The 25,801-nt window shown below is 54.9% G+C and overlaps 1 protein-coding gene across 4 annotated transcripts in view; it reads right to left on the minus strand.

Annotated features, from left to right (window-relative positions):
- The window catches only part of CACNA1S (calcium voltage-gated channel subunit alpha1 S), a 38,537-nt gene that overhangs the window by 8,005 nt on the left and 4,731 nt on the right, over positions 1 to 25,801 (minus strand). For 2 of the 4 annotated variants that reach the window (XM_065854222.2, XM_071817699.1), the window contains exons 3-33: positions 23,677 to 23,816; positions 22,989 to 23,116; positions 22,524 to 22,676; positions 22,031 to 22,236; positions 21,344 to 21,447; positions 19,623 to 19,771; positions 18,780 to 18,861; positions 17,823 to 17,983; positions 16,941 to 17,166; positions 16,475 to 16,682; positions 16,025 to 16,145; positions 15,517 to 15,631; positions 15,301 to 15,394; positions 14,460 to 14,529; positions 14,144 to 14,276; positions 13,729 to 13,858; positions 12,401 to 12,460; positions 11,671 to 11,777; positions 11,157 to 11,244; positions 10,786 to 10,893; positions 9,582 to 9,634; positions 9,165 to 9,311; positions 8,696 to 8,897; positions 7,954 to 8,112; positions 7,514 to 7,624; positions 6,942 to 7,025; positions 4,245 to 4,301; positions 2,186 to 2,314; positions 1,493 to 1,558; positions 891 to 982; positions 291 to 450 (exon numbers count right to left, since the gene is read on the minus strand). In XM_065854222.2, the coding sequence (XP_065710294.1) occupies positions 291 to 450; positions 891 to 982; positions 1,493 to 1,558; positions 2,186 to 2,314; positions 4,245 to 4,301; positions 6,942 to 7,025; positions 7,514 to 7,624; positions 7,954 to 8,112; positions 8,696 to 8,897; positions 9,165 to 9,311; positions 9,582 to 9,634; positions 10,786 to 10,893; positions 11,157 to 11,244; positions 11,671 to 11,777; positions 12,401 to 12,460; positions 13,729 to 13,858; positions 14,144 to 14,276; positions 14,460 to 14,529; positions 15,301 to 15,394; positions 15,517 to 15,631; positions 16,025 to 16,145; positions 16,475 to 16,682; positions 16,941 to 17,166; positions 17,823 to 17,983; positions 18,780 to 18,861; positions 19,623 to 19,771; positions 21,344 to 21,447; positions 22,031 to 22,236; positions 22,524 to 22,676; positions 22,989 to 23,116; positions 23,677 to 23,816 (3,843 nt within the window). The other 2 variants (XM_071817696.1, XM_071817698.1) reach the window with 2 other exon arrangements.

The following is a 25,801-nucleotide window of genomic DNA, read 5'->3' on the forward strand; positions in this document are numbered from 1 at the left end:
AGCATGGGAAAGGCTGCAGCAGGCACAGGGCAGCTCTTCCCTCTCCACCTTTGCAAGAGCCAGCACAGGCACATCTGGACAGCAGCACATGGTGCTAGGGAAAGGAACTTCATGGGGGCTCGTGGGCCCTGCGGGAGTGCGGTGCCACGCTTACAGCACGGCTGGGTGGATGGGCACGGGAAGAGGGCACTGTGGGCTCAGCCCCACAAGATGCAAAGCTAACACAACACTGGGGGCTGCCCAGGGCCAGGATGGGGGTGCCAAAGGGAGCCCTGTGGGAGTCGTCATACCAGGAAAGCACAGAGCATGTAGAAGCTGATGAAGTAGAAGTAGGCGAAGCCCGTGCCGCAGGTGTACTCCTCCCCCTCGGCAAAGTCTGACTCGGGGTCGCACAGTTTGCCGTAGCTGCAGCCCAGCAGGATCTCCTGCCAGGCCTCTCCCGTCGCACACCTGCGGAGAGGGGACGGCTGCTGGTCCCTGCCTGTCCTGCGGCCAGCCCGGCGCACAGGGGAGGAGCGGCAGAACGCTGGGCTTGCTGTGCTGGTGTGGGGAGTTGGCTACTGGAAGCCCCTCAGTGCAGTGTCTGGAACCAAGGAAAGCTCAGCTCTTGCTTCCCCTTGAGTTTCCTCACAATTCACAAACTAAAATCCAGCTCGGAAAGGAAACATGCAGAATAGAAACCCCAAAGTGCTCTCTGCTCCTGTAGCTCAGCCACACCAGACAAACCGACAGCCACCCCTGAAACGTTTCCATTGCTGCAAGACATTTTTCTTCAGGGCTAAAAACAATCAGCTACAGAAATGCTGGTCTCCCTCGCTCCCAGCTGCTGGGCTCACACACTGACTCTGAGCCCAGTCCCTTTCTGGAGCTGCCCATTCGCCAAGACTGACCTGAAGAGTAGCAGCACAGCTTGTGGAAAGGTTTGGAAGTTGTTGTTTCGGTTGATCTGGGTCCCGTCCACCATGGCAATCTTCCCAAACATCTGTAAAACACATTGCCAGATCCTGAGCACCCTTTTTCTCAGGTGCTGACCACCCTCCCCCTGCGGTTCTCTTCCTTCTTCTTTACTTGGCCTTCAGCATCCTCAAAAGTGGCTGAAATGAGGCTGTGCATGCTCTGCGGCTCATGAGCTCCTTGGACACTCCTGCCTATGCTGAAAATGCCCCTTGTCTATGCTGCATTTCACCTGGGTCAAGAAGACAAGGTCTTCTGAACCAGGGCACGAGCACTGGTAACTGTGTGTCTAGGTTGTGCTGCTGACTCTGGAAGTGTTGTTTATTGTGTGCCTCAGTTGCCCTACCTGCAGCCTGGGGACGGGACGAGGCTGCTGGGGCTGTAAGCATCTTGCAGACCAGGGTACAACAGTCCCATCACATGCAAAGTCACAGGGAGTACCTGGCAGAGGACCTAGTCCCTCTCTGTCCCAACTCCCCAGATGCTATCAGGCTCAGGGCATCTGTTCAAGACCAAATCCCACCCCTGTGTTTCTCACCTGCATCCCGATCACAGCATAGATGAAAAAAAGCATCACAATCAGCAGGGCTACGTAGGGCAGAGCCTGTGACAAAAGGAACATGGCCTACATGAGACAGCAAGCCAGCATCAAGGCAACCCAGGGACAGGAGACAGGGTCTGGAGCTACCACGTGAGGCCAACAACCAGGGGAAACAGCTTTATCTCTGCCTGTTCCTCTAACCACTCTCCCACCAGCCCTGCTCTCCATTTTTTACGCTTTGGAGGTTTATGCCAACCCCCAAGGGAGCAGCGCGTCTCTGCAGCTGTGACAAAGGCTGAGCACAGCCCAGGGATGTCCACGGCTCAGGCGCTGTGTCCTGAGGTGCTGCAGCATGTCCTTGAGCTGCCCACATGTCGCAGAGCCTGGCCTTGCTGGGACCGGGTGATGTGCCTGGGCAGGCCCTGCCCGCTTGCTCAGCCCAGTGGTGTCTCAGGCTCTGACACATAGTGGTGTCAGTCAGGGAGACCCCCCCATCTTCTCACCCATCTGGGCAACGTTCTCCTACACAACACAAGCCTCTGGTCAAATCTGAGGCCAGCAGCGTGCCAGCGCTGGAGCTTTCCTGCTCTGCCTGGTGAGGACAGGCTGCTCACCCAGGTAGCCTGAGGAGCAGAGCACGCTGCCAGCCCAGGGCACGTGTTTGCCAGGGAGGGGAACACTGTTCCTCACCTGGAAGGACTTGATGAAGGTCCACAGGAGGGTCCTGACACCTTCCCCCCGGCTCAGCAGCTTCACCAGCCGCATCACCCGGAACAGTCGGAAGAAAGTGATGGAGACACGGGAGTTGTCATCGGAGTCCTGCGGGCAGAGCACAACGCCTGGAGGGCAGCAGGTGCTGACGCATCCAGGCAAACAAAGGGAGATCTAGGTTCTGGGGGAAAAGTGTAACGAGATTCCAACCCCCCCAGGCACCAGTCACGGTCCCCACAGCCCTTGCTTGCATAGAGGACCAGACAGCAAAGGGGATGTGCTGGCACTTTTCCTCCTGCCTACCCAATGAGTTCATCTCCCCAGCCCCATTGTCTCGCGTCTGCCACCCCGGGCTGCTGGGGAATGCCTGGTTATGGGTATGAGAGCAATCCCGTTAGACAGGGGGACGGGACACTGCAGGGAGAAAGCCATGCTGTAACGCAGGCTGGGAGAGCTGTGCTGTTGACTGCACACCAGACAGGTCCACCCAAGGACAGGCTCAGGTCCCTCTGGGCTCTCTCCTGGCACGTACTATATGGGATGCTCCCACTTCAGGGCCCACTTGTAAGGTGAGCTTTAGGTCAGGCACCAGGAACACAAAGGGTTAATGATGACTGTTTAGGCACAGAAAGGCTGGTTTGAGAATGGCCCAGCAGGGCTTTCATGGACCAAAGGAGGGATGGAAAGCAGGGTGGCTCCCTGCCCAGTGTCAGCCCTGCCTGCAGTGATGCCCCCTCTCTTGGGGTGGCTGCAGGACCCCCTTGGAGGGGCGAACAGCCATGTCCCAGGGCTGGGGCCTCCTGGGTTCAGGGCAGAACGGGCAGTCAGGAGGGGAACAAGTAGCCACACTTTCTGGGCTCCAAGGGACAGGATTCATCTGGGACCACCTGGGGCACTGGCAGTTGGAGATGTCTGGAGCTCGGTCACCTGCTCCCTTGGTTGCTCAATCTTGGCCCGGCCTCTGCCACCAGGAACCATGAGCAGACCTGCTGGTCTCTGCCAGGAACTGTCCATCCCAACTCCATCACCACTTGGGATACCTTTCCCACTGTCCCCTTGGCCATACAGAGCTTTGCTGCTGCCACCGGATCCCCCTCACTCCCATCATCCAGCCCACCCGCCCCCAGCTATTTCAGGGCAACAAAACTCAACTGTAAACAACCTTCCCAGCAGCTCCAGCTTCCCTAGTTTTGCATGTCTGAGTTCCCAGAGCTGCACTGGAAAACACCATCTCCCCTCCCCACCTCTCTTTTTATTGCCTTTCACTCTCCTAGAGCCTGCCCAGTGAGCACAGTGGTCAGGAACATTTAATCAGCTCCAGTGAACCATGTCCCCACCGCTGGGACCCAGACAGTGCCTACTGAAGGCCAGCTTGCCCACCACAGTTCCCAGCACCAGGGCCCTGGGACCCTTGGAAAAAGGCTCCAGCACGTGGAATCCCGCAGCCAGCCTCTCCCCATCTCCAGAGCTCCAACGGGCCAACCCAGGGCACTCCCTGCATCTCCATGGTGGGCTCAGCACCCCAGCACATCAGGGCAGCAGCTACGGGACACATCCAGCTCCTTGGGGGAAGGCATGGGGTAAAAGTTGCCCCTCTATGCATTTTTCCAGCTAATGGTGTCAGATGCTGCATTCATGCAGGCGAATCCCTCCAGACCTTACAGAGACAGAGAGATGGTCAGAGGAACAAGGGCCAACTGTCCTGCCCTCAACAGCCAGGGACACCTTTGTTAGATGCCCCATTCAGGTCAGATATCACTGTGCTGGGGGGTGTGATGGCAGAGAGCAGCGCTGGGCCAGCAGAAGGACCCAGGAGTGCTGAGGAACAGCTCGGCACATCTCCGGGTGGGGAAACATGTCTGTGTGTGGGGTGTCGCACCCCAAGCTCCTCTCAGCTAAGCCCTGGAGAGAGCAGCTGGGTCTGGAGTGTCTTCATGACATGCAGGACACATGCAAATGCCAGCCACAGGCACGCTGGCATGGCCACGGGCAGCAAAGGGAGAAGGGCACACTGCAAGCACATGCAGCTGATATTTACAATGCTATCACAGCCTCCGCCAAGGCAGTATAATCCGCCACTGGGTGCAAGAACAGTCTGTCAAGAGAACAAGAGAGTCAGCAGGAGAAGTGAGGCAGGAATGAGAGGGAGGGAGGGATGGATGCAGAAGACACAGACATAGAAGAAAGAGTAAGGTGGAAACTGAGGACAAGAGGAGGAGCACAGGGCAAGGACAGGACTCACCATCACTCAGGCTCACAGACAAGTCAACATGATTCTTAAGGGGCAGAGGCAGCAGATGGATGGTCAGGGAAACACACTGATCATGAGGGACTTACCCACTTCTATGCCCCACTGCATCCCACCTGCTGTGACCTATATTTCTGGTGCACGGGTGTGTGGGACAAAGCTCAGGACTGTGTAATTTTGCTGCCTCCCATGGACAGCCCCAGGGGAAGCCCAGGGCTGTGGCAGGTGGCTCGTTCACCCAGGACTTGCTGGTCATCAGCACACGCCAGACACACACATTCACACGCAGGGGAGTGCACACACGCCCTGGGGCAGGAGGGCTCCTTAATGCAGACACCAACATCTGCCCCTCGGCTCAGCTCCCACGTGCCCTGTGTCCCTGTGGGGACCCAGCCAGCAGCTGCAGGAGGCTTTGGGGAGGCTGGAGGGTCGTCCCGTGCCAAGGGGCTGAGTTCCAGGGCAGAATTGGCAGGGCTGACACAGCAGCATGGACACTGCCCACCCCTGCACTTCAGAGCCTGTGGTGGCACTGCCAGAAGGGCCCCCACTCCTACTTCCCTCTTGCCCCAGACACCTCAATACTCCCTGGGATCTGGGCGAACTCAATGTCTGAGCAGCCGTGAGGCTCTGGCTGTGGTGCCTGGCTGCTGATGGCACAACCGTCCTCACTGCCTCACCCTGACAGCCACACACAGACACAAGAGGAGGAGAAAAGAGCCAGAATGGAAAGAGAGAGGAGGAGAGGACAGACTTTGCAAACCAGAGTCATATGCCTGGGTGTCACCAGGAATGGCTTGGTCGCTGCGAGGTGTCACCTGCCACCCCTGCAATGTGCAGGTTGGTTTGGTGAAGGCTACCCTCCCGAAACACGGCAGCCCCTCGGGTCTGCCTGCACCGCAAGGTGAGCTGTGGTGGGTGCAATGGTTGCAAACAGCTCCTGGGCACCAGAGCTAACAGAGCCACCTTGCACTGACCTCTCAGCAGGGAGGACACTTACTGGAAGAGGAGGTGAGGCTGGCCCTCCACCTCCTAATCCTAATCCCCCTGCACATCACCAGAGGGCTGGGAAAAGCTTGGTGATGCTTGGAGAGATGTGGGCTGGGTACAGCAGCACCTTGGCATCTGGTCTCCAGGGACTGAAAATCTCTGCTCAGGGCAGGACCCCGAGTACCCTTTGAACTTCATTTCTGAGTAAAAACAGGATGTGGAAGGAGGTAGTGCACTAGGAAATGACACTGTTTGGGCAATGTGAAACCAAGTCACCGGTGCAGAGAGCTGGGGGGCAAAGGATGGGGTCCTGGAGGACATGGTGACATTTGAAAGCTACTGGCATGAAATCTCAGAGGTCATCAAGGCTGAGCAGCCCAGAGGACGCAGTATTGATGTGCAGGGAGGAGCACGTTGCTGCCGCAGGGGAGGAGGGTGGATGGTTTTGTTCGTCCCAGCTCTGTGAGGTCTGGACCACTCCAGAGAGGAAAGTGAGTGTCACCAAGGGGCCCTGAAGGCCCTCTCCTCCCCATCACAGAAAACAGCTAAAGGTTACCCTGTACAGGGCAGCAGTGGCAGCAGCCCCGCAGTGCACCAGAGCTATCAAACCCTACTCCCAAGAGGAGGTGGCATGCAAAGTCACGAGGGGGGGTTAATCTATAATCTACCCAATCCTGCAGCTGCTTCTGGAGTTACCATCAGATCTGCTAAATGCAGCACACAACCGCCTGGTACAAAGGGGCATTTTCAGTGCCAGACACGGGGTGTGGATGTTCCAGTGCTATGAAATGCAGTGGCAGGCTGGCTTCCTAGCACTGCTCTGAAAATGCTCTCAGCAGAGCGCTTACCATATAGCTACTGCCTGTGGCCACCCCGCCATGCAGTTTATATGGTGTGGAGCTTCTGAAACAGTGTATAGAGTATACACATGCACACATATACAGTCAGTACGTGTATATGTATGGATCGCTATATAAAGGGACACACACTAAGCAAATGCCTTGAAATTTGACATGTCTGGCCCTCCCCTGGCACGGGAGAGCTGTGTCCTGTGGGTACAGGGAGCTGTGGGAAACCATTTTCTTCCCACCTGCACTGATCTGAGGCTGGACACACGGGTTACTGCGTGTCCAGGGTGAGTGGTGCAGGGGCTGGCACGCGTCCAGCCCTGTAGACTGTTTTCCATAGGATCTCAGTGCCTGTGGATTCAGGGGGAGGGAGGGGAGAGAGCAGTGTGACATGCCAGCCAGCTGGGCATGGCCTCTATGTTTAAACAGTGCTTTCAGATCCACAGGGCCACAGCTGTGGTCTCCACACACTCACGGCACAGGCTGATCCTGGCTTATCCCTCCTCAGCAGCAAGCAGAGCCTGGACAGAGGAGGACACGGATGCTCTCCAGTGCTGGACACCACATCCCTGTTTCACTCCGGGGCAGGTGCTGTGGCACAGGCTCAGTGGCTGCTCTGCAGGGACACCCTCATGAGCGGCCTGACACTTACGTCAATCTCACTGAGGATGACATCGATGATGCTGCCAATCACTATGAGGAAGTCGAAGACATTCCAGGGATCCCCAAAGTAGCCCTGTCAGGGAAGAGCCAAAGAAGAATGAACAGCCAAGCATCAAGCCACGGATGAGACAGATGCTGGACCCCAGAGGTAAGAGTGCTGGAAGGATCACCAGTGACCTCTGGCACCTCAGAGAGAGCCAAAAAAAGGGATGTTGGTCAGACCTGCTACCATCTGGTCAATTGTTTGGTCCTGACTTGCAATGGTGTAAAATGAGGAGGGTGGATCAAGATGGCTAGCTATGACACCACCAGTGACAGATAACCCCAAAGATGGCTGGGTTGGGTTGGATTTGGCTAATAAGGGTAGCCCTGACAAACAGTAGTCCTTCCAGAAACACACAGGTCCTGAGCACAGGCGTCCCCAAGGGTCTCACAAGAAGTTCTCTGGAGTTGCAAGCCTGGGGGTGCTTTTACTGGAGAGATGCCCAGTGCAGGGTAAATGGAACCCCCTGGCCTGGCCTGAAGCCCTCTCCTGCTCTCCAGACCACGCTCTTCTCTCACCTTGGCTTTAAAGGCCATGAGCTTGAGGATCATCTCCAGGGTGAAGAGGACGGTGAAGGCCACATTGAGGATGTCTGAGATGTGGTTCATTTCCGCAGACTGGTTGTAATGCTGAGGAGAAGGCAGGAGGAGCTGTGTTAGCCCACAGCAGGTCCAGCCTCTGTGAGCTAAGTGGTGTACACTGGATGCAGACCCCCCTTCCCACAGACGTATGGCTCAGAAATGGTCAGCAAAAAGGAAATTTGCCCCTCACAGCCCCTTCTCTGGGCTCGCCACATCCAATCAGTCCCACTTTGCCCCACTTTGCTGTACTTTGCTGCACACCATGAGCTTTGCTGTGTAGGAAAGTCCTCCTCCCCAGGAGCTGTGTGGGAGGTGTCAGGGCACAGCGAGCCTGGGGACACCCCTCCATCACCCGTGCTGGGCGCTGTGCCCCTTACCTGCATGCCCAGGCAGATGGTGTTCAGCAAGATCAGGAAGAACATGAGGTACTCAAAGTAGGAGGAGGTGACCACATACCAGATCTGGTACTGGTAGGGGTTCTTGGGGATGTAGCGCCGCAGCGGGCGAGCCTTCAGTGCATACTGCACACACTGGCGCTGGGGAGAGGAGGGCACGTGTGACCCCACAGAAGGGCACGGGGCAGTGCCGGGGCTGCAAGCACAGGGTCAGCACCACCAGCAATGTTGCAAGTCCCCACAGACAGAAGCTGGATCTCCCCCCACCTCTCCCAGCCCAGTGACATGGGGCAGGGACAGTGATGGTTGAAGTATCTGCTGTGTTTTCTGCAAATACACCCCCAGAGCACCCACATGGCACCAAGTTTCCAAAACCATCACTTGCCACCAAAGATTGCCATGCTGCCCTTCTACTGACCCCTCCAGTCCTCAGCCTGCCTGGTTATTTTCCCAGTACGTCCATGTTGCTTTTGTACTGGGGAGACCAGATCTGGGCATAACTCTCTGCTCCAGCTCAGTCTGGACACCCCAACTGCACCAGAAGGCCAGCTCCTTGGTTCTGGTCCACTCTGCCCTTCCCTTGGAAGGCTTTTGGTTTTTGTTGTGCTAGGTTAAACTCATCTGCGCCAGCGGTGCCACCAGCGAGGGCTCTCCAAACCGCCCAGCCCCAGCAGTGCCAGATTCGGGGCTCGTCCACCTTACCCTGTCCCAGCGGTCCCATTACCTGGTTCTTGTCCAGCTCACAGTTCTTGTATTCGCTCTCCCCCTGCTCCTGGAAGGTGACAATGACAAAGCCCACGAAGATATTCATCATGAAGAAGGCAATGAGGATGATGTAGATGATGAAGAACATTGCAATCTCCACCCGGTAGTTGTAAATAGGGCCTGTATCCTCAGCATTAGTGTCAATGGCCATGTACAGCAGCCTACAGGAGGAAAAGCAAGGCAACAGGGATCCTAATTAGGTGGGAAAGACCATCTCTCCTCTTGAAGGTCACGGACAGCTCTGGGGATACTCCAAATGAAGCAACAGTGAGACAGGGCTGCTGGGATGACCTTGTCAGCTCCACAGCCACTGTCAGGGTGGCTCGCCAGCCTGGGCAGCTCTTTCTTTACCATGGGACAGGCCTGTGGCAGTGACCTGCTCCCAGCACAGCCCCATCCCTCGGTGGGTCCCACACAACCTGACTCACTCTGGCCAGCCCTCGAAGGTGGAAACAGTGAAAAGTGACATCATGGCTGAGAAGACGTTGTCGAAGTGGAAGTTGCTGTGCACCCAGACACGCTCCTGTAGCTCAATCTGTGTGGGGTCTCCGTCCACGTAGTTGATGAAATAACCCCTGCAGCAGAAGGGATGCAGGGCTCACCGGGCAGGGCCCCCCTCGGTCTCCCTGCTGCAGCACTGGCCCTGTGCTCTTTGGTCCCAGGGAGCGGGGGATATCCCTGTGCTTGCTTCTGATTTACCCCAGTGTGAGGGAGAACAGCACAAGACTCCAGCCCCACTTTCTGGATGCAATATCCCCATGCAGGAACACAAGCAGCCCCACCACACACCCCCCTCCCCTACTGAGCCACTGCCGTGTTGGGGCTGAGCGGCAGAGAGCTCTTACCTGCACTCTTTCTCCGTCATCTTGGATGGATCTGTGCATCTATAGAACTTGCCCTGCATTGAACAGAGATCATAGAATCATAGAATCATTTCAGTTGGAAGAGACCCTTGGATCATTGAGTCCAACCATAACCTGACTCTAGCACTAAACCATGTCCCTGAGAACCCACCACCCATGAGAACGAGGGATGGTGACTCCACCACAGCCCTGGGCAGCCTGTTCCAATGCCTGTCAACCCTTTCTGTGAAGAATTTTTTCCTAATATCCAATCTAAAACTTCCCTGGCACAATTTGAGGCCATTTCCTCTTGTCCTATCACTTGCTACTTGGGAGAAGAGACCAACACCCTCCAAGCTCCAACCTCCTTTCACGTAGTTGTAGATCAGGAGAGGCTGTGATTTTGCTGTGACTTCAGAAGTCCTGGGGACTTCGATGTTTCCACAGCACACAGTCAGTGCCCACCCTGCCCTTGTGCTGACTCTGGTTCCTGCCTCACACCTCAGCTGGCTTCCCCACTCTGCATGTCAGTGCAACCCAGTTCACAAGTGTTTCACAGGCCATGGCAGACCCTGGGGTCAACCCCAGGCTGAGACAAGCAAACCTTGCCTAGTAATCGGAATAAATCTTCCAGGGCCATGCGCTGAGACTTACTGAGCTCATCCTCTCTGGAAACCAACTATTTGGAAAACAGGGAAGAAAACAGTAATCGCAGAATTAACTAAAAGTTAAGGTACAGTGACAGGTCTGCTCAGTCTGCAGGGTGTCCTGAAAGCTCTCCCCATGTCAGCTGGGAATTTAAGCTCAATTATTAGAACAAAGCTGGGCTCAGCCATAGCTACCTCCATCTTGGAGCAGCCAAAGCCCAAAGAGCAGGAGTGGTGCCATGAGAAACACTTTGCATCCAAAGCACAGAGGAAGTCAGAAGCACTTGCTGCCCTAGAAAGGGGAAACTGAGGCACTAAGTGGGGCAGCTGGTCCCTTTATACGTGCTGTCTGGACCTGAGAGCATCCTCGGTGTTTCCTGCCCTCCTTGCACTGCAGGCTCTTCTGCTAGGAGGTCTGGTGCATGCAGGTCTTCTTGCAGAGCACAGAGCATACAGCCTGTGCTGCCCTCAACACCGTCCCCAAGGGCTGTGACTAGAAGAGCCTGTCCAGGATGTGAGTGAGCAGAATGTCCCTCCTGCCCATCTGAGACACCTCTCACCTTGAAGAGCTGGACCCCGATGCAGGCAAACATGAACTGCAGCAATGTTGTGACGACCACTATATTACCAATAGTCTTGATGGCCACAAACACGCACTGGACCACATGCTGTAGAGATCGAGGACAGTACACACATGAGCATGTGTGGGACAAAACCCTGCTTTGTACCCCACGCCCTCTCTCTGCAGGAATGGGCCCCAGGGAGGGTGGGATCCTGCTGAGAGCAGTGGGATGGGGCAGACCCCTTCCACAGACAGTGATGGGAATCAGGTTCCTGGCCCTGTAAACCCCACAGGGCATGATGCCTGCCATATAACCTCCTGGGAGGACTCCTGTGGGCCAAGGACCCCCCGTCCCAGCCTCCCTCTTACCTTCAGCCCCTTTGCCCTGTTAATGGCTCGCAGAGGCCTCAGCACCCTCAGCACCCGGAGGATCTTCACCACTGAGATGGTACTGGACCTGAGGAGGAAGGCAGAGCTGAGATGGGGCAACTCCCCACCCAGGCCAGCCTGGCACAGCCCTACTGGGCAGCCAGGGACCAGGCTGGGACCAGGAGCAAAGGGCAAGGGATGGCAGAGGCACGCGGATGTCACCAAGTCATCACCCCACACAAGGCCAGGGGCACTGGCAGCTGGAGAAAGCAGCTCCAGATTGAATTCCTAGCCAGATCTTCACCTTTGACACTCAAGGAGTTTGCCTCCCTGCCTCCCGTTTGCCCACACCCTGTCCCCTAAGCATGACTTTATGGACACCGACACATGGGCTAATGCCCAGCCCTTGGGCTGGCCGCTCCTTCTCCACCCAGCACAGAGAGCTGCAGCACCCCAGCTGCCCTTCCAGCTTAAACAGACCAGTGCCCACCCCGCGAAGCGTGGAGGTGCTTACTCGATTCCCATGGAGATGAGGGAGACAGCGACCACCAGCAAGTCAAGGATATTGAAAGAGTTCCTGCAGAAGGAGCCTTTGTGCAGGAAAGCACCATAGGCTGTCATCTGGGGAGCAGAAGGAGTTAGGAGAGAGGCCAGGCGTGGCTCAGGGGCATGGTTCCTCCCCAGCCCTGGGATGATAAGGCACACAAGAGGTTCCTCACAGTGCCATGGCCTGCGGACCCTGTCCTGCTCAGACCTCTACATCTGCAGCCAGGCAGGAAGCTGACTTGAGCTGGAAATCCTCTGTGCTGTACTGGCTGGAGACAAAACACTTGCCAGTCATTTAGCAAATTAAAGAGGAGTAAAGGGACTTGGAGTGGGAGCAACAAGCAGCAGCTGCTTGAATTACTGTTTTACTCCACAGATTTCCACTGCTTTCTCTTTCTCAGAGTTTTTCTTAAGGGCATTTCAGAACAAAAAAGCTGGTGCCATGGCCCATCTATCCCTGTGTCACAGCACAGATGACTTGGCTGCCTGACCTCACCAGAGGGAATGCATGGGCTCCGGGGCAGTTCATGCACCACCCAGACTGTGTGGACTCTGGGGACAAGAGGATCAGCCAGCAACTCCTCCTGGCTCGGACCTCGAGCTTATGCCCAAAAAGCACGAGTGCCCATGGCCAGAACAGTCTGGACCCGTGTGCTGGACCATGCACACGGACAGGACCATGGGGCAGAGGGACTCACCTTCAAGACGATTTCAACTGTGAAGACAGAGGTGAAACCAATGTCAAAGTATCCGAGAATCTGGGGACAGAAGCATCAGAACTGGATGAGATTTGGGTGATGTGGGCAATACTCCAGTGTGTTCAAGCATCCTAGCATTGCTGTTTTTGCCCTCCACCCTGTGGACTGGGGAGTCCCTCTAGCTCATTAGAGACTATAAACCTAATGCCAAGAAGACTCCTGAACTTCACTCAGCTTTGCTGATTTTCGCCAGTGCATGATCCGACCTGCAGCCTGGGGCCAAGCTCCCTTTCCAACTGAGTGAGGCCTGACCTGATTCACCTGAAAGCATCTGATCCCCCAAGGCACTGAGTGCCCTGGGTGCTGTCCCATGTGAGACACCCCCGTCCCTGTCAGACTCCACATGGGCACAGATTCATTTGTGCCTCCTGTGGCCAGACCTGCAGCCACCACTGCTCCATGCCGGCAGCATTCCAGGATGCTGCACGCACCAGTGATCCAGTTTGCACCTTCACAGCATGTCCCTGTTCCCATTATCTCGCTCTGCTCTGCGCTGGGGCAGCGCTGGGGACACAGGAGAAAACGAGCTAAAGCTACTGGAGAGTGTCCAGAGGAGGCTGTGAAGCTGGTGAAGGTTTGGAGGGGAAGCCGGATGAGGAGCGGCTGAAGTCCCTGGGTTTGCTCAGCTGGAGCAGAGCAGACTGAGGGCAGAGCTCATGGGCTGCAGGTTCCTCAGCAGGAGCAGGAGGGGCAGGGCTGAGCTCTTCTCTGTGACAGTGACAGAGCCCAGGGAACGGCAGCAGATGTGCCAGGGAGGGTCAGTGGGACATGAGGAAAAGGTTCTGCACCCAGAGGTGCTGGACACTGAACAGGCTCCCAGGGAGGTGTCACGGCCCAACCTGACAGTGTTCAAGAAGAGACTGGACAACGTCCTCAGACACACGGGGTGACCTGTGGGGTGTCCTGTGCAGGGACAGCAGTTGGACTCCATGATCCTGGTGGGTCCCTCCCAACTCGGGACATTCTATGATTAACTGTGAGTCCACAGCCATGAACCAAGGTAATCTCATACACCCTGTCAGGTGGATTTCTTCATCCAGAGGTAAACTGGGACATGGGGCAGTAAAACCTTATCATAGATGTGCCCTGAATGAAAAACACAACCAGCCTCTCCTCCCAGAGTGTATTGCACTTCCAGAGGCAGGGATGAAATCACAGCTTCCTGCCCAGGCATGGCATCTTGCAAACTGATCTCTGCTTACTGGGGAGCTAGGAGTCTCCATGAGGCCTCCCTGACCCACTCCAACCCTCCACAGATACACGGGCACCTTGTTGCGGAAGGACTCGGCCCGGATGGGATCCTCAGCTGCCAGTGAGATGCTGCTGAGCAGAATGAAGAGCAGGATGAAGTTGGTGAACCAGGTGGCATTGACAATTCTGTGGCACAGCATCCGAAACCTGCCAGGGACAGAAACAGATGAGATGCTGCAAAGGGCCAGAGGGACATCACGTAAGGCCATGGTAGCCTGGAAGAAGTTTATGGCTAAACCTTGAGGACAGGAAGGCCCTAGGAATGAAGGGATGTCTGTACCAGCCCTTCCACAGTGAAGACTTTTCCCAGCAAACTGGTCTCCTTCAGAACCAGCTGTCAGGTACAAGCAGGACCCCACTGGGAAGGCTCAGTGCAAGAGGCACCTGGGCCAGGCCTGGCTCCACAGGGCGGGGAGAAGGGTCAGTGCCTACTTGTTGGTTGGGCTGAAGATGAAGAAGGAGCTGGCTTCTGGCATGGGGACAGCCTTCTCTTTCAGCTGTAGCTCTGCAAGGGGACGTGGCCGAGGACTCAGGGGGATTTCAGGCTCATCTTCCTCATCGTCACCTGCAAGGAAAAGGAAAAACTTACCCAGAGAGGGAGGGAAAGTGACCTTATGGACAATCCTCTGCCAGAAGGACTTCAGTACCCCAAGGTTGGTGGAGGGTCACCACACCCTTTGCTCCTCATGCAGCCAGGGTTCTGGCACCATCCCTCTGCAGTACCTCCCCTGCCAGGGACAAGTCTTACCTGGGAAGTCCGCAGAAGGATAGGGGTCTTTAATCTCATTGACATTGGATTCAAATTCATCCACTTTTAACTGAAAGGAGAGACAGAGAAGAGGACACAGAGCTGCATGTGCCAGTATTGCTGCCAAACGTTTTATGGTGGCCAGACCCTGTCGTCTTGGAAGCCACATGGGGCAAGCAGTGCCCATGCCTTGGGCCGGTACAGCACCAAGCACCTGGAGTCCTAGCCCAGGATGGAGCAGTGTGGTAGGAAACACCTCAAGGATGCTGCAATGTGAGCAAAGTGCAACATCAAGAGGTTGGGACAGGGCAATGTGCACTGGGCAAGAGCCTGGGGCCATGCACCTGTATTGTGGGTGGAATAAGATATGGGGTGACTCCTGGGTGAGTTCCCATGGGGCATCACTGGAGAATGGATAGGGAAGTAAGTGCTGGCCAGATGCTTATAAAAGGCAGCTCGGCATACAGCACAGTTGAACAGAGGGTTTTGCACACAGCGGGTGCTGGTGCAGACATGAAGGAGGTCTGTGGGGATATTGCTGACCTGCTCTGCTCCACTTCCACACTGGTGTGCCCATCTCAACCACTGACAACTGGCTGTGGCCAAGGGAATGAATCAAAGGAAAGGGATTCCCAGAAATGGACCTGTTTAACCAGGCAGCATGTCCTGTCTGGGCCCCAAATGTCCCCACCACCAGAGGATACTAAGGCACAGAGCAATTTTGGCCCAGAATAGTCCAGACCCAGGCTTGGCTGCAAGCCTTTGTCAGTCCTGGCTGGTGGGAGGAGGAGCCTGGTCCTTCATGAGGAGCTCCCCAAGGCCCAGCCCCAACAGCACTGACCTTGGCTGTTGTGGGAATCCCTTCTCCTTTCGCTTTCTGCTCAAGTTTCTTTGCCAGCATCTGCTTCTCATCTTCAGACTTCTCTGGGTAACCTCTGAGCAAAGAGGAGGGGAGAGCAGGAGCTGAACTCTGGGCAGGGGCAGGGGTGATGCCCTGTCCCCTCACACCAAAGCACCCAGTCTGGGAGCTCCCACTGCCAGGGACAGCAGCACTCACCTGGACATCTTCCGCCGCTTGCGCTCCTCTGCTTTGGCCTTCTGTGCTAAGGTCAGGCTCTCAGCCTCAGCCAGGTTATCAACCGCGATGGCCAGGAAGACATTGAGGAGGATATCTGGAGGGACAGCGCTAAGGACATGAGCTTGATTTCCTTTTGGAGGATGTGGCAAGAGCTTCCCGTTGTCTCCAGGGTGCTCTGAGGAACCTTCCTGGAGTTGAACCCTTGAGATAACCCTGGCTGGTGATCCCTAATCCTGCACCCATCCCTGTCAGTCATCCAAACTTGCCCCATGGGGTGCTTTCCTCCACATTCCAGACCCCAGCCACCACCAATGCAAGCCCTGAAGCCTACAGTTTGTTCTGCTTCTGTTCAGAACTGAAAAGCTTAAGGTAAGCAGTGAAAAGCTTAAGAAAGGCCCTGCTCCACCCCACCTTCACAGTACATTGTAGCTGATGCTATGGGGCTGGGTACAGGGAGCCTGGGCCCGGCTTTGCAGGCAGAGGATACAGTTCCCACAAACGAACAGGATGATGAAGTAGATGCAAACCAGCATGCCGGGAAAGGATGGACCCCCAAAGGCCATGATCCCATCATACATGATTGAATTCCAGTCCTCTCCTGTCAGGATCTGGGAGCAGAGCAGAAACAGGGACTGAAGACCCTCCACAGCAGAGAACAGCAGAGCCCCACAGCTTGATCCTGTCCTCCTGGCTCCAGCCCTAAGCCCTCACAGACCCTACAGCCCCATGGTCAGACCCCACCTCTCTGCGTCAGACCTGAACCTGCACTACCAGTCGTGACCCCATTCACATTTCCCTGCTCCTGCCTCAAAGCAACATCACTTCCCACAAACCCACACCTGTCGGAGCCCCAGCTCTTGCCAGGAGACCCACAGCCCAGGTGAGACTCCCAGCACCCCATCGTCCAGCCCCTGCTGCACTTCCTGTGGCCCCAGACCTGGAAGACACTGATAAGGGCCTGGGGGAAGTTGTCAAATGTGCTACGTCGCACTTCCATGTCCTCGAAGTCAAACATGCCCCCAAAAAGCTGCATGCCCAGAAGTGCAAAGACGATGATGAAGAGGAAGAGAAGGAGGAGCAGAGAGGCGATGGAGCGGACCGAGTTGAGCAGGGATGCCACCAGGTTGCTCAGGGACGTCCAGTACCTGGGGAGAGGAGAGACACATCACCCCCTTTTACAGTGTCCCAGAATTCAGAGCAAGAGAGGGACTCCAGGAGACTTCCAGCAAGCCCTGCTCTGTCCTCTTGCCATTCCCAGATCCTGTCTTGGAGACAGAATTCCCCAGCTTGGCCTTGTTCCACCATCCAGGAGCTACCAGTTCCGGTCATGCTGCAGCCCTCCCCAGGGACAAGGCCAGTGACACCAGGAGAAGCCCCACCACCCACAGAGGTCCCTCCCCAACCTCGTGATCTTGAAGATGCGGAGGAGTCTGATGCAGCGCAGGACGGAGATGCCCAGGGGTGACAAGGTGCCGAGCTCCACCAAGATGGTCTCCAAGATCCCCGAACACACCACGAAGCAGTCGAAGCGGTTGAAGAGAGACATGAAATACTGGCGCAGGCCCAGCGCGTACATCTTCAGCAGCATCTCAGCCACGAAGAGCGCTAGCAGCACCCGGTTGGCATTGTCTGGGGTGGGAGATACAGCCCATTACAGCACGGACCTCTTCATCTCGGCATAACACATCCCTTCTCTGCCCACCACTGAGCCCTGAGCTGCAGCAAACGCTGGTTTTCAGGGAGCACACAGGGGAGGAAGATGAGGAGAAGGCTGATGCACAACTGCGTGTTTGTACATGTGACGGTGCGGCTGCACTGTGCATGGGAGTGCATGTGCACTGGGCTGTGAGTGTGTGTGCTCGTGGTTGAGCTGTGCACACGTATGTGCAGCTGTACTCCATGTGTTTGCATGTGGAGGACACAGGTAGCGTGATCACATCCACAGATGTGTGTGGCTGTACTGCGTCAGTGCGTGCAATGCGTGTTTGTGTGTACTATGCATGTATAAGTGTAAATGTAAATGCTCTGTGTGTGTTCACCATGTAAAACCATGTCCCTAAGAATATATGCACTTTACATGCATAACTGTAGGCACGACATGTGTCCGATGTGTGACAATGCAGTGGGGACAGTGCAGACACACGTGCGCAGGCTGTGTTTGTGTGTGTGACCAAGTCTGCATGTGTCTAACAGCCCCAACGTGGCTGTGCATGCACAAGAACTCACACGTCTGTGGGGCAGCAGGGTGACCTGGGCTCCCCCTCTCCCTCAGGCTCTTTGCTCACCTTGCACGTGTGTCAGCCATTCTGGCTGCAAGTGGTGCTCAGAGGCGATGGAGAGGGTGTTCAGTGCCACCAGCAGGATGACAAGCCAGTAGAAGAACTTGGACTTCACTACATCCCTGCACTTCCTACGAAACATTCGGTTCCAACGCCTCCACTGACGGCTGGAGAGATCATAGAATAGAATGGAATCACAGAATCATAGAATAATTTTGGTTGGAAGAGACCCTCAGGATCATCAAATCCAACCATAACCTAACTCTAGCACCAACTCATGTCCCTGAGAACCTCGTCTGAAGGCTTTTTGGGGATGGTGACTCCAGCGCTGCCCTGGGCAGCCTGTTCCAATGCCCCACAGCCCTTTGGGGAAGAAATTGTTCCCAGATCCAACCTCAACCTCCCATGGCGCAACTTGAGGCCGTTTCCTCTGCTCCTGGCGCTTGTTCCTGGGGAGCAGAGCCCGACCCCCCCTGGCTCCAAGCTCCTTTCAGGCAGTTCAGAGATCAGAAGGTCTCCCCTCAGCTCCTGTTCTCCAGCTGAACCCCCCAGGTCCCTCAGCCGCTCCCATCACACTTGTGCTCCAGCCCCTCACCAGCTTCATCATCTCCTCTACACTTTCTCCAGTACCTCAATGTCCTTCTTATGATGAGGGGCCCAAAACTGAACACAGTATTGAAGGTGTGGCCTCACCAACACCCAGTACAGTGGCACAATCATTTATCCAGTCCTGCTGGCCACACTTTTGAAGTTGTTCACCTTGAAGTGGCTTTTAGCCAGTACCAGAGCAAAATTCCCTGTTTGCAGTCCACAATGTTTGCGTCTCCTCCTGAGCACACAGCACCTCACTCACCCTCACAAATCAGTGGCTGACAAGAAATCCTGGCTCAGCCAGGGTAGCAAGTGAGAGACTATGCAAGTGCACCTGCACAGTTGCAGATGGTTTGTCCAGTGCATACTTACAAGTAGAGAATCCACTTGTTCATGCCTTCAATTTCATACAAGCTCTCTGTCTCTGACCCTCCTTCATCTGATGGCATCATACCTATGGAGGGAACAACATGCCAGGCTTTCCTTGGAGCCCTTGGGAAGAACATGTGGGAGGGAACTTCTCCCAGCAGCACATCAGGAAGAGCTTCTCCATCAGATGTGAAATCCAGAAATACTATTCCAGCGAGACAGCAGTGAGAGTTTGGGTTTTGAGGTTCAGGTGCAAACCCAGTAGGAGGCACCAGGAACACCCACCCTGCAGCAAGAGTAGCAGCAGCTCCGGGAGGCAGCCTGAGAACACAGCAGCTCAGCAGCAGAGCTTCCCAGGCGTTGCTGAGCCTTTGGCTAGACGCGCGTATATTCACCTCACCACTGGCAATCCCTTAAAACTGCCAAGCAATGGTAAGAAATCCATGCATCTGTCAGTGTGCGAGCTAGTAACCCAGCATTCTGCCCCTGCACACAAGAGTGCACACCCTCCTCATGGCTTCTCATGGCCCGTTCAAGTGCATTTTGCCAAAGGAGACCTAGGCCTTGCTAGTAGTCTACAAACACCAAATATCACGGTTGAGGTGGAGATTTAGCACGAGGGCCAACTTATTGCTGGTTTGGGTCAAATTCAATAAATGGTTCAGGAAAGAAAAAATAAAAGAGGACGGAAACTTCTGCAGAAGTCAACGCATTTTGTTTCATAGGTTTTCAAGCAAAATGAATCACTGTGACTTCTCCAAAGGGCTCTACTCTGCCTCTCTAGGATGGTCAATGCTAGAAGCCCAACCCCCATGCTAAGGGTTTTTGACCAAGAAGAGCTGGTACCTTCTCCCCTGGCCCGGTCACTGTCCATGACCTCAGCATGGGTGATCCAGTCCATGTAGCCCTTCAGATCCTCCTCCAGCTGCTGCTTCTCCCGCAGTTTCTGAAATGTGCCCCGTGACTTGGCCTTCTCACGCTCTTTGGTGAATTCACTGGGACAAGGCAAGCGGCAGAGTGAGACCAGGGACGGGGACAGCGTGGAGGTCAAGTACCACAGCCCTGTGCCAGGGCAGTCCTTGGAGAAAGATAAACACTCAAAATACCCAGCACTGCCACTAGATTGCTTTTAGTGACTTTGGCCTTCTTCTATGATGCAAGAACACTGTGCTGCAGGACGCTGCGGTTGGATAGGCCAACTAATGCGAGACGCTGGAGGTTGTGGGAGCTCTCCAGCCCTGCTGAGGATGAGAGCAAGTGGGGTCTCACCCGTCTCAGGGCAGAAAGCTGCACCAAGGTCTCCATGTGGGGAAGGCGAGCTCATCACTTAGCAAGAAAACAGGACCCTCTTTTCATGTTAACATGGAAAAGACAGGTCTGCCAATGCACCGAGTCTCACTCTCCTCATTCGTTTTAATTTTCTTTTCTTTACTGGTATCTGCCAGGACTGTAGATCTGCCCAGCCAGTCTCGTGTTGCCATGTGTTGGCAACGGGTCTCAGACATTATAACAATAAATAGACATATTAAGCCTGAGGACTTGTCAGGGCTTGTCTGGATTTTTCCTGATCTCAAGCATATTTTATCCATATTTGCAAAAATATTCCAGAAATTTTTGCTGTGCTTGCGATGTACTGTAGGATCAGATGACTATTGTCCAGCTCATCCAGCTGTTACAGACAACTTCATGCAAGGTCAGGTACCTGTGGTCAGCCTTGTGGTTTTGAGCTTGTTTTAGTTACATTAACACCCAATTTGTTTTAACCTTGTGCAGTTGTATGGTTCTTGCCATAAAAGTGGACTAACAAATTCAGGTAATTAGGGTACAACTAACTTAGTGAACCAAAAGAGATGATGAGTGTGATCCATTTGCACACACAGGATTGAAAAAGACCCTGAGCCTACATAGAACTGCGGTGAAAAGTTCCCCTCACTCCTCAGGACAACACACTCTTCCCAGTAACAAAACTGGGATGCTGACACCTCACCACAGCAATATATAGTAGGTTAAGCATTGCACAAGAGGTATTTTGTGCACGGAAGCTTTAACTGTACTACAATGGGAATCAGCACTAATTGAGTCATTTGGCATAGAAGTGTTATCACTGTAACCAGACTGATGACAGCTTGTCGTTGTGTTTGGATGAGACTGTTGAAACATTAATTAGATTATGGATCCCTTGCATTCATATCAAAGGTGTTTTCCTTAGGCTGGCCACAAGGAAGTCGTGTGTGCTCACAACAGGACAGCAGCGCTGTGGGCACCAACAAGAATGAGCATCTCAACCCACAGCCGTGGGGTAAGGGCTGTTGCTTTGAGCTGCCTGCTCAGCTTCTTTCGCTGTGAGTGCTGGCAGATTACACAATAAACACCTAATAGTGTGCTCCATGGCTGTGTTTACTGACAGGGTTTCTAAGCATGCAAAAAAAAGGGGAGAGGACTAGGAGAGGAAAAGGAACAGAAACTTATCCAGGCTTTCTTGTTGTATAGTTAAAACCAGTCAACATCCGCACTTTGATCACGGTCACTGATCTGCTGGCAAAGAGAAAGGACAGGGTGGCACTTACCCGCTGAGCACCCCCAGCACCAGGTTAAGAACGAAGAAGGAGCCAAGCAAGATAAGGCTGACGAAGTAGATCCAGGGCCATTCATTCCCCATGGCATCATTTACCTGGTGAGGAGAGAGGCATATGAAGCATCTTGAACACACTGTCTGCTGTCTGTCTCCCCTTAGGGCCCCCTCAACAGCCCCTGGGAGCTTTTCCCCCTCTAACATGAGTGCTTGAGATGGTATCAGGTAAACCCGACACTGAGCTCAGGCTCTGCATCTGGTTTTAGCAGAGGTAAAGCCAGACGCAAGCATTTTGGGAGCAGATTCAAACATTAGCCTAAGCTTCAGGAAGACAGCATTCCTGAGACTCCAAAACATGGGGTATTGCTGGAGAAGCACGCACACCAGTCATTGCTGTGCCTGGCCTGTACAGCTTCGCAAAGGCAGGAGCTGAAGCACCCTCCTGTCTATCTGGAGAGCAAGGAAGCAAGGACAGCTTGGGCGGTGCCTGCAGAGATGCAGAAGACACGCCTGGTGCACTATGGGCTGTGCATGACGGTATGAAGGTTGGTAAGGGAAGGTGGTTTTTCACTGATGGAGAGACCTAGCTCTGCAGTAGGGTTCTACATCCTGGAGGGAATTCCCCGGGACCAGTAGTCACCTCTGCTGAGCTGGGCACCAAGCCCAAGCTGCTGGAACCTACCCAGTAGAGGACTTCAGTCCAGCCCTCCATGGTGATGCACTGATAGACAGTCAGCATGGCAAAGCCGAAGTTGTCAAAGTGAGTGATGCCGTTGTTGGGCCCCGGCCAGCCGCTTCGGCACTCAGTGCCATTGATGGTACAGTGTCGGCCGTGGCCAGAGCTGGTGCACGGGGCTGGCTTCTCTGGTGGCACCGTGGCAATCACATCTGAGGGGGAAAGCCACGGTGTGAGCAGCAGGTCAGGCCAAGTAGAGTGGGTCCCAGCACCTCCCAGCCTCCTGCAGAAGCTTTCCAAAAAGGGCTCCTTTCACCACCTCCTCACACCACGTACCATCACCAAGCTGTGTGCTGTACCAAACATCCTTCGGTCCTGCCACATTCCCAGGCCTGATGCTGGCAAGACCACGCTTCCTGCTACCCACAGAACATCTGTGGTCCCCACAGCAGTCACACAGAGACATCTCTGCCATATCGCCCCCCTGCCACAGCCCCACCTGTCCCGAGGTAGTAGCAGGTCTTGTGCATCCTGCCCTTGAAGAGCTCTTGCCCAACAATGGCATAGATTATGATCATGAAGAGGACCAGCAGAGCAATGTGGAGCAGGGGCACCATGGCCTTGATGATGGAGTTCAGGACGACTTGAAGGCCTGCACCGAGGAGAAAGGAGAGGAGGTTAACCACTTCCTAAGCAGCTTTGGGTTCACCTTGCCTTCCTGACACCCCCGCTGACAAGCAAACTCTGAAATGCCCCATTCCAAGGACCATTTCACTCCCAGCCCACCTGTGCCCCCTCTTAGAGAGGGGAGTGAAATCTCTGAAGCAAGAAATCCTTTCTTTACCCACCCTGTGAGCGTGTGGGAGACCCCAGCAGAGCCAGTGGCAACAAGAAACCTGCCCCATGGCCCCCCACCCTGGCCAGGCGCAGGGGTTCAGCCCAGTCCTGCACACCCAGCACCCACTCGGTACTCCGGACACAAGGCGCAGGGGTCTCAGCACGCGAAACGCTCGCAGGGCCTTCACGTCGAAGCCACCTTTTCCCCCTTCTCCCTCCTTCGCATTGATCTGTTCCAGGGTCATGGTGATAAGCCTGAAAGAGCCAGGGCACAGAGCAGGGAAGGAAGGGGGAGAAGCAGAAGGAAGGAAAGGGAGAAAGAGAACGCCATGAGGATGGAGAACAAGAAATCTGTGCTAAGGATTCAGAGCTCTGCAGGCAGGAAAGCAAGGGACAGGACTCTGCCAGCTGTGCTCATCCTGACCCAGGGAACAGCTCTTGGTTAAGTCCAAGTCCTGGATGCACTCAGGGCTGGACACCCCTCTGCTGAGCGCCGCCCTCACTGCTGAGCAGCCAGGGACCCTCCTGCCCCTTGCTGCCCAGTGCAACCTCTCCCTGTGTGCCAAAACCTGAAGGATCCCATCCCATTCTCCAGGGCATGGAGACCTGAGAGGTGTTAAGGAGTCAAGCAGGAAGAAACCGGAGTTGCAGAGGATCCCAGGGGGTGTCAGAGCATGAAAAAGGGCCCGTGGGAGAAGGTCATGAACTGAGCCTATGAGTTGCCCCCAAACCCACTGTAGTCACTAGCAAAAATTGAAGTAGCTGATGGACTACAGACCAGGCCCAGCACCAGTAGCTTCCCCTCATTGTATTACCCTAAGGTCACGATGGAGAAGTCGAGCACATTCCAGCCGTTTCGGAGATAGGCATCCGTATGGAAAAGAAACCCGTAGGCAATTATCTTGAGCATCGCCTCAATGGCAAAGAAGATCAGGAAGGCGTATTCCATCTTCTCCTGGGGATTGCAAAGGCAAGCAGGAGACGATGCTCCATTAGAGCAGACTGTCACCTCCCTTGGCATCACCACCATGCATGGCTGTGCCGCGAGTGTCTCTGGATCAGTCCCCGTTGCCAACCCATCTGTGGCCTCCCATGCACAGCGGGCAGTACTGTGGCTACCCAGCTGTGTTGTGGCTTCCCTTGCACCCTGGGCTCCCAGGGAAGCGAGGCCTTGGGCTTGAGACCTCCTGCCTAATGCCAGACATTGGCCTTACAGTGAGCTGCTAGAAACTGGCCTGGGGATCTGCTGGGCAGAGGTGTTGTGCCCACCCCCAGGCGGGACGTGGCTCCCCATGGCAGGGGTTCAGCACAGCCTTGCAGCCGCAGCGCCCGGAATAGCTCATCTTGCCCTGGAGCACAGCCAGGGGCTGCCTGTGCCCACCTGGCTCTGCCTGTCACTGCGATCGCTGCCCTTGCTGCTGATGGCCCTTTCCAGACTGGGATTAAAATCCCTTCGAAGCAGCCAGATGGATGGGGGTATTTATATTTCTGGTTTTCCAGGGCCCCTCTCCTCCATTTGCACCCCATGAAGGGCAAGCAGCATCTCTGCTTGGGCTCTGCAGGGAATCGCACCCAGAAAGGCACATGCGTCTCTCTAAGACTAAACTGGGAGTGGGTCTCCAACGGGGAAAGCAGCAGTGCTGCTAGCACACCTTCTTCCCTCGGTCCCTCTGGCTTGCCAAATGGAAAATGCTGTCCATTTAAGAAACCAGGGGCAGGGCCCCTTGCTCAATGACTATGTCCAAAACCAGTGGCCATGTCAAAGTGTCCCTGTATGACTGTCATCCATACAAGTGCCAGTTACTTGCTGTATCTATGGTAGCAACGGTAAGAGCAGACACCTGGGCTGAGCTCTTCTCTCTGTGACAGTGACAGAGCCCAGGGAATGGCAGCAGATGTGCCAGGGAGGGTCAGTGGGACATGAGGAAAAGGTTCTTCACCCAGAGGTGCTGGACACTGAACAGGCTCCCAGGGAGGTGTCACGGCCCAACCTGACAGTGTTCAAGAAGAGACTGGACAACGTCCTCAGACACACGGGGTGACCTGTGGGGTGTCCTGTGCAGGGACAGCAGTTGGACTTGATGATCATAGAATCACAGAATGATTCACACACCCACGAGGCCCCTTCCAACTCAGGACATTCTATGATGCTCTGAAGGCAGCTCGGGCTGACAGGCTCCTGCACACCTGCTGGTGGTGAGCTCGGATGAGAATGAGCCTCCATCCTGCCTCCACAAATAACATGGGGCTGTGTCCTCACCCTCTGACTCAGCTTCATTTCACACATTTTGCCTCTTCAACATTTCAGAGTCTCTAGATAAACTCAGTCCTCTCCGGAGAGAACTAGGCAATGAAGAGAGGTAATTAAAAAGGTGACAGGGAGAGATTAAATGCATTGCAGCATCTCTCTGCTGCAGGAAGAGATCCCTCCACCAAGCCTTTGTTGTGCTATCTTGCAGGCCTCGTGCAGAGCGTGACTCAACACCCGAGGTGATGGGGGTCTGGCTTAGCTCTTGGCTGGGACTGCTCCTACAAAGCCACCACAACATGATGACAAAGGGACACACAGAGCAGGGATGAAAGAACAGAAACGTGGGGCTGCCAGTCTCCTGATACAGAGGGCTGTTGGCATGGCAACCGGCTGAAAAATCCCCCAGTAGGACCTAGCACAAGTAAGCTAATACACAATAGATACAAATAGATGAAATTTCATTTACACACGACATCACTTGGTACATACCTGCCTGTCTCCCAGTAAAGGGAAAGGCTATTGGTCCAGCCTCAGCCAAATCCCAAACCCCCTCCCCAAGGGAAGCCCCCATCCCTGCTGTCCCCTCCTCCTGCTTTCCATGCTCAGCCTGCCCCAGTTTTGCTTTGTCTCCTCAATCTCTTGGCTAAGGTAACTGCATCCTCCGACCCTGTTACACCCCCTCAGCCAGG

Source organism: Patagioenas fasciata, chromosome 21 (genome assembly GCF_037038585.1).
Source record: "Patagioenas fasciata isolate bPatFas1 chromosome 21, bPatFas1.hap1, whole genome shotgun sequence".
NCBI classification, from domain to species: Eukaryota; Metazoa; Chordata; class Aves; order Columbiformes; family Columbidae; genus Patagioenas; species Patagioenas fasciata.